This window comes from Falco biarmicus, chromosome 10, assembly GCF_023638135.1.
Source record: "Falco biarmicus isolate bFalBia1 chromosome 10, bFalBia1.pri, whole genome shotgun sequence".
NCBI lineage: Eukaryota > Metazoa > Chordata > Aves > Falconiformes > Falconidae > Falco > Falco biarmicus.
The window spans coordinates 30,098,137-30,106,879 of record NC_079297.1 but is presented as its reverse complement, the minus strand read 5'-3'; the positions used below and the strand labels follow the sequence as shown (position 1 = coordinate 30,106,879).

The 8,743-nt window shown below is 36.3% G+C and overlaps 1 protein-coding gene across 1 annotated transcript; it reads right to left on the bottom strand.

Annotated features, from left to right (window-relative positions):
• Positions 1-2,634: 2,634 nt before the first annotated feature.
• Positions 2,635-6,335, bottom strand: STK33 (serine/threonine kinase 33). Its single transcript, XM_056354517.1, is given in 5 exon segments — positions 2,635-2,832; positions 3,755-3,843; positions 4,869-5,004; positions 6,206-6,256; positions 6,258-6,335. Coding segments are annotated over 5 exon segments (552 nt in total).
• Between the last annotated feature and the right edge of the window lie 2,408 nt (positions 6,336-8,743).

The window sequence follows — 8,743 nt, the reverse complement described above, 5'->3', positions numbered from 1 at the left end:
GAATTTCCACAAGTCTCACATGCAAGAAGGGAGCATATAAAAGACGGACATAAGACAAAAGGAAAACATAAGCATAGAAGGGCGATATCAGAAAGGAAAACTGAGGAGCAACTAGCAAGGGACGTAACTAAAAATGAAATAATCTGTAAGTGTATGAGTAGTAGGAAGACAAGGAATGAAGAGGCTGCTATTTTACTCAACCAAGGATGCAATTGATAGATGATGCTCAGAAGGCGAATGTATTTAATGTCGTCTTACATCAATCTTAACCAAAATGTCAACTGCAAGCAGGGGATAGCACAATCAATATCAATGACAAAGGGGCAAGACCTCAGTTTTTTACAGAGAAGCAAAAGGTTAGCAAGTACTTGGGATGGAAATTTTAAAATCAGCCATAACCTATAAAATTCATTCTAGAGTGCTTCAGAAGCTGACAAGACTTTTCAGAGCTATTAGAGGTTCAAGAACTATTAGTGGAAGGCAGGTAAAATGCTAAAAAACTGAAAAAGGCAATCATGGTATCTATCTGTAAGAGGGTGAAAAAGCTGGTATCAAAGAAATACAGATGTGGCCCATTAATTTTAATTCCCAGGAACATACTGGAAATAATAAGCACCTAGAAGAAAACAAAGAGGTAAGTAACAGCCATTATGCACCTGTCAGGAACAAATCTCCATGCAGCACAGGCTGACAGGCTTTGAGGAGGAGGAACACTAAATATCACATATATCTATTTTAGTAAGGCTTTTGACACTGTTTCACATAACTTTTTTCATAATACTGTCTACACTAAAATATCACAGGAACAATGCACACATGCTTATAAAAAACGCTTCTCAGAAAGCAGTTATGACGTGTTCACTGCCCAGGTGGAAGGCCGCACCAGGGAACATTTCGGAGGTGCCTGTCCTAGGCACGATGCCGTTGTGCTTGATGACCTGGATGATCCAAGAGAGAGCACAGTAAATCTGAAGACGACATCAAGCCAGGGATGACTGTAAGTACGTGGAAAGCCAAGCTCAGAATGCAAACACGAGGACAAGAGCTGGTCAGGCACCAGCTCAAGGACTGTTGCGACGAGATGGACATGAGTTAACAGTTCCACTGTTAGCAGACAATGCTGCTGTGAGGCAGAACTGGGGTAAAACTGCCACCCCACTACAAAACCTCCTGCGCACACCTGCCCTTGCTGGGGTGGCCAAGAAATTGAAATGCAGTCTGGGGTAGAAGCCGTTTAAATATGCCATGTGAAGAACAGGCCAACGGCCCGATTCCCAGCCCTCACCTCTTGTTCTTCCATGAGGATTGCAGAGTCCTTCAAAAACTACAAAAAGACGGTCGTCACCTGTGTTTGAGAGGCAAGCCTAAGGTCTGCAGTACGTACAAAACAGTCCTTCCATGCTGCCCAGTACTGGTGAGGCTCCAGCTAGACACTGCCCAGTTTTGGACACTCCCATTTTGAGATAACAGGTACCAAATGGAGCATGGCAGGTCAATCACAAGGACTGGAAATGCAGGACGGGACTGAGGAAATTAATTCTATTTAGTCTAAAGAGCAAGAGACCAAGGGAGAAATGTGATCTCAGATTGCTGAAAATAGGAAGGTGGCTACCTGTTCTTTATACCCATGATGGACAGGGTGAGAAATAACAGTCTGAAAACATGAAGTGTAGTTCCACCCTTTTCCTTAGCCCCGCATCCAGGCTCCCACCACCTCCCCTAGGTCAGCTCTAGTAATTGTGTAGCTGCAGGTGAATTAACTGAAAATTTGTAGTGAAAAAAGTGATTAGATCACGGCCTGTAGGTATAACTTTAAGCTGATTGTCAAACTGAAGATGCTGGGCAGACAGGAGGAAGTATTTCTAGGAGGATAATGAAGCATCAGAATAGAGTGCCTGGGAAGATTATGGAGTGTCCATTACTGGAGGTCTTTAAATACACTTTACACAAATATTCAACAGAAATTATTTTAGTATAGCTGCTTCTTTCTTTGGACAGAGAAATAAATCAAATGACTCAAGGTCCCTTCCAGTGATGAGACTCTATGTTTCTGTCATGATTAGTAAATTGGAAAGTAATTTCATCCCATGCAACTCCCTCACTCGAAGAAGTATTTAATACTATTAGTATTTCATCAATCAAAATGTCTGAGGCACTAATTATCTTCCTCCAAAAAGGATTTCTTTTTTGCTTCGGTTTGTTACAAGCAAGCTGTGAAATGCATTGCTGGTATATACCACTGAGGAGAAGAACTTCATAGATTTTAAAAACGAACACTGTATTGGATAATGAAGTATATTATAGCACGCAGTATAAACCTGAGTAGGAATCTGAGTCTGGATTTCTGCCGTAACTCTCTTGGCACATCCTGCCCCAAACCAGAAAATCATGGAGATTCAGGAAAGCTATTTCTCACAGCCAAAAACAGGAGGGCGTGAACCTTAGCCTCATGTTTAACGTCAGCAGCCTCAAGCCCGAAAACTCTGAAGCAGATAAATGTTGTCTTAGCCGTTTAAGTTTCCCACCATGTGACAGACATCCCCTTTCCTGCAGCCGCTTTTATTGCTGCTAGCTGTACCAGCTCCAGGGTTTGCGTCCTTGTTTTCTGCTGCTTCTATTAAAGTTATTCAGGAGTTACTCTCTTCTAAACCGAAAAGAACAGGGAAAATGGGGAAATACGTATTCTCGTTCACAGGATGGAGGCCAAGAGAAATGCTCGCACCTTGAAGGAGAGATGGTAGAGTGTGATAGTTGCTGTTGCAAATGCATATGTAAAGCAAGGCCATGAAGCAAGGGTAGCTGGCCACGATGGTTTCTGCAGATGGAAGTGGACTACAAGGATAGAAAACCTGTTGAGAAACTAGAGATTCATATCAGTGTCCTACCGAGCTTTAGCATTTGCAGGAAGAAAGGTAAAACTGCCTCAAAATGAAGGATATAAAGAAAACCAAAACTATGCTTCTTAAAATGGGTATAATATGATGTAAAAATACACAGGGGGTCCAAGAAACACAGCAGAGTTCTGCAACCTGGATTTGTCCCACCATAAATTACTGAGTTGTCCACCCACTTCAGTATCTGAAACACTTCTCAACATAGTTTTCTACCCAAGATAGTACTTTCATTATCCAATAATTCAGTTCTACAATGTTATCTTAGAAGATGCGTACATTTTCTAATGATGCCTACTACTAAATCAGCAAATCAGCAATGGATATTTAGCATATGATTTATTAAGCATCAAAGACTCTTTTCAAGGGTAAAAAAGAAGATGTAAACATATGGCACATTGTGTTTAGATAGTAAATATTTATTAATAAATCAAAAGAATCCTATAATATATTTGTATTTCAATCAAGACACAGGCTAAATAGGTGGGTTTTTTTCTAAATTATTAACAGATTTGCATTAAATTGACAATATTCTCAATATAAAAATTAATCACATCTCATAGCAACTGCTGGCTTCCTGTAACTAATGGCTTGGGAATATGCTAATGTAGATCTAGATGGTATAACAAGGTATGGTTACTTTAAGGATTTTTTTTTTTTAATTGACCTAGAAATATACTTATTAAAAGAAAAGTGCCTTTTTCAGCAGCGGCACTTAGCTTCCAAAATTATTTTTTTCCCTAATAACACCATTTAGTAGCTCATTTCAAAAGCTGCTAATAGGTATCAAAGGCAAGTCTCCCAGTAATACCTGGATGTTAGAACTACTTCATGAAGTAGAACAGCTTCAGTTGTCGTCTTACCTTTATGTTTAATTTCATTTCATTTGCTTCATCGATGTCACTGCTTTTAACTAAAATGTTTTCCAGTTTTAGAGCTCTGTGAACAGATTCTGCCAAGAGAAATAAAATCCTATCAGCTGCAGTCAAGATATTCTGACAGAAATGTTTTAAACTCTTTCGATTGAGTAATTTCTTTGAGCAGTTCCAGTGCGTTTCACTCTGAACTAGTGGAAGCCTAACCAAAAGCATCTTTCCCATTTCATCTAGGGAGTCATAGAAATATTTCAGATTTCCAAATCTCATTCCTCCCCACAATCCTGTAGTAAAGGAAAAAGTTCATATTGGTTCAGTTTTTTATATCAGTAGATCACCTGGCATCATCTCACAAAAAAAGTAGGGTTTATATTGTATGATTACCAAATTTGTACATATTTTCGTACTTGCAGTTCACTTTCACATCCAAAACTCACAGGTTTTGCCCTTTCAATGAGTACACAGAAGAAGCAAGGCTCTAAATAAGGCACCATTCCACAATTCAGCTATCTCTACGGGAAAAAATGTAAACGGAGGATTCCTAGCAGTATGCTGTAACAGAGTTTAATCTTTCTGTGTAAAAAAACTCCAGAATTATTCACAATCCTACACTATCTACCAAGTCTAAATTTTTGACTGGCTAGGTTAACCCTGTTGTGGACTGCGCAGAATTGTAATGCTTCTGTGTGGCGGATGAAAACGCTGATATTTACTGAATCCTAAATGCAACACATATTGTTAAGTATCAGAAACAATCTGCTTCTGTTTTTTTACCTCTTGTAACAGACTAGTAATGTGTACTTAACAACAAAGCTAAGATAATGTTTAATGCAAAGCAGTTGCAAGTTAGGAAATAATAATACATGTAATTGTAGCTGGTATAGAAAGAGAAATAAAAAGAAAAATGGTAGCAGTTATTGCATCTGTAAGTAAGATAAAGTTATAAAAAAGCATTAATGTAGTATATTTTACTTTTTCTTTACTGGACTATTTTTATCCTATGAAATAAATGATAGTTAACAATACCAATCAGTAACTGTTGTTAAATGTATGAATGCTCAAAATCAATGAACATATGGGAGAGAAAAAGGAACTTAATTACCATTTCTGTGAAGATACGCTGTTGCTGAAGCAAGACTAAGTGATATGCCTTCACTAATTTTCTGTAAAATGCTTTGACTACATATAATTTTTTTAAGCTCTCCATCCTCACACAGCTCCATTACAAGATGCATCAGCTAATATTAATGAAGAGAGAATGTAATGATTTTGTTATTTCTGGGTTTAGTTTCTTTTAATGTAAAAACAATATATATAATTAATAGCAGTGCTCCAGCTGCCATGACCTAGAACCCTAATGCACTTAGTATGTCATGAACAGAAGGCAAAAGACAATTGACCTGCCATAAATATTACCCATGGTTACTACAGCAAAACTCTCAAGTTCTCAAAACATATACATTTAAAAAAAATGTATAACAATGTTATGATTTCAAAACAAGGACTGAGTGTAGATTTAACTTAAAGCCTCTTCCATTCAATGCATCAATCAATGGTTTTTACAGAAAGTACCAACATCTGAAAAAATATAAACCGCAACTTTTCTGCAACTAGGAATGAAAGCTATAATACATTACTCAAATGAGACTTCTGACCAATTCAATATTCCAAGACAAAAACCTGTGCTTAAAGCTAACAGCAAATATTATTTTACATGTTACTGCAATATTTATAGTATAGTGATGTCATTGAAGAGTCCTGAGATCTTTTCTGTTCAGCTCAGTAATAACACCTTTCCAACAAGTAATACAGTAAGTTAAAGACAGAATAGTAGTAATTTAACCTCAAAAATAAGATTTCCATCATTTTTGCCATTGTGACAATTTCTGAAACAACAGACATCCATAAAAAAATGGAAAGACTGCTTATGGGCTGATGTCTCCCCCTGTTAGAAATCCTATGGACACACAAGAGGGTCACTTTTCCTATAAAGCACTACAGCAAACAAGCAGAGGAAAGGAACAACCCTGCAATTTTCATAGTGACTGTATTTAATTGTTGCAATAGCTCTAAACAGAATAGGGGAAGGGGGGGTGGGGGAGAGGGAATCAGAAGTAGGAAGAAATTACAACCTAAGCTGCAGTAACTGTCTCTGCTTATCAGAGATCGGCAAACAAAGCAGGCTTAGTTGGCTGTTTGCCTTGACATAAACTGGTTTTGTCCTCTGTTAAACTGCTAGTTTATATTTCTGGCAACAGTGGCTTAGCAGGAATTTAGTGGAAAATAAAACATACTTATTTCCACAATGTTTTGGTAAGATCTGTGTCAAATGACAAAATTGTCAAATAAGATTTGTAATGAGTTACCATGGAACTGAGATGGTTCTTTTGTTTGTTTTTCAGCCTACCGGCACTACGGCAGCAATTAATGACATCTTACCTTTGGTGTCTCAAATATCTCTTCTAAGTGTATTGTATAATCACGCTTCACTCTCTTTGGAGATGCTCACCTCCTGTTCAAGCAGCTTCATGGCAGAACTTCTACCTTTAGTTATTGATGGAAAACACATTTTACAAACATCACTATTATTTTTTTCAATGACAGCAATTTATTTTTAAAAAAAGGTATAGGATGTATTTAAGAAATTAATAGGTCTTACATTCAGAAATATGTCTACCAAGTAAATCCTAGTGTATTTCAGGATTGGTTCCCCATCTAATAAATTTGGCCCTTATCATCTTACAGTTTTTTAAATACACACTTCCCTGAAATGTCCTGTAATCCTTCAAGTTGTATGCAACCATTTTCACGTTATCCAAACACACCATTCACCTATGATACAAAAATAAAATAGACTTTACTTAAATAGAATAGGTGATGTTCAGTAAGCCTCTAAAATGAACACAAAATACAGATGTTGGGGCAATGGAGTTAAACAAAAAGTAATTATTCACATTGAAAGCCAGTAAACTCAGTCAAGCTAATACCCATGATCTCACTTGTATATAAACAAGACCAAATGAGCGAAAAATTATTTTACAGAGCACCAAGCATCCCAGGACTCAGCAACATGATTGTGTATTTTAGTGTGGTATCAATGAGATGAAACAATTCCATCTCCCCTGTGTGAAGGTATCCCATTCAAACACAATCATACCCACTACTGCCACATCTGCCATCTGCTGACAATGACCTACATGCAGTATTTTTCTAACCTGTTAAATAACCCAGAAAGTAAAATAATTTATTATTGCCAATTTAGCATTTGAAAAGTTTAAAATATCAAGAGGAACAAAATACTATCTCTGAATTTTCACCTGGTAAGTTGTGAGTTTCAGGATTCATTGTGCAGCAACAAAACTTTAAGCATCTATGGCCACACATCTCTAACTTCATTGCTGAGACTTTGTGTGTCCTCCTGCTAACCACATTTTCCACATAATTCACAAAAGCAAATAATCAGTTGTATATTCAGCTATGACTAATTTAGAATGATAGTTACTTTATACCCATGTATATGAATATAAAGAAATGGATATTTAGGAATGCTACTTGAAAGGAGGCCATTTATGTTAATATCAAAAATTATGGGGTTTATTCTGAAATTTCAGTTTCAGTACTTTTTTCAATTTTCTTTTCAGATGTATATATAATACAAACTCCTTTAAAGAAAGCTTTTAAATTATTTAACCGAACAATTTTAAAGCCTACAACATTATAGAAGGTATTATGATATAAGAGAAATACATCTCCATCAATTGGTTAACTACTGCAGGAATTATAAGAAAAGAGATTCTGTACATTGATAAGAATGAACTACAGAGAAATTAAAGAGAGTCAACTTCAAATCCAGCTTCTGCCTAAACTTTTTCACCTATTATCATTAGTATAGTATTACCAGTTACACACTATTATATAGTTGGAAAGTACCATATTTGAAGGACACCAGGAGTATGAGCAGGTGGTAGGAAAAACAGAAAATTGCCCACCACATGCAGCTCTGACTCAAAAAAAAAAAAAAAAGAAAAAAATTCTTGATTTTCAAAATACAATGAACAAGAAATTTTCATTGACTTTAACTGCATGTGTGCATTCTCAGTATTTCTACTTAGTTGTACTTAGAATACTACTCAACAAATGTGAAGCATGTGACCTCAGAGGTCAATTCCTCAGGGGCTGAGTCAACAAATAATCCAAATTCAGAGAAGCCTGAGCATGTATTCTCTGACCACAGGATGGATTAACTAACTGGGTATCACCTAATTATTGCTGACATAGATTTAATAGTGTTTTATTTACTTCTTTAACTTTATTGTTTTCCCTACAGAGTTACCTAGACCTAAATCCTTAGACTGATTTCTCACTTTAAAGCCTATAAACGTAATCTAACATGTTGGGCTACTTGTGGGACTGATAAGCCATTTAGAGCATGCATTTCTCATCAATTTATACAGTAGTAAGAAAATATATCTACTGAGCGTGCAGACAAATCTTCTGCATGAATTAACTCAATCTTAGGAATGAAGGCATGATATCTCCAGATGAATACCACTACAAACTGCTACACCATTTCAAAACATTATGTAATTCATCCCATTTATTATATTACTTTGATGTAAAACAATAACACTAAATGTTTCTGAAAAATATAAATGATTTTTTAAAGTGCACTATCTAGGTTCATTTGTTTAACACATCTTGGAATTTCTTGGAAACCAGCACTTTCTATGACCATTGAAAGTAATGCCAAGTTGTCATTAGGTGCAAGAGTTCAAAAACATTGTCTGTGGAAAAGATTTGACTCCAATATATCAAACTTCAAATAATTCTTTGAGAAATACAATCCTTGCTTTGCTTCAGAGAAATGAGCACTAGTGACTAATTTCTAGTCTAGTGACTAGTGACTATAGACTAGTGACGTGAGTAGAATATGAAAAACACTTACTCTTGAAAACGCACCTCAGAAATACATAGCTA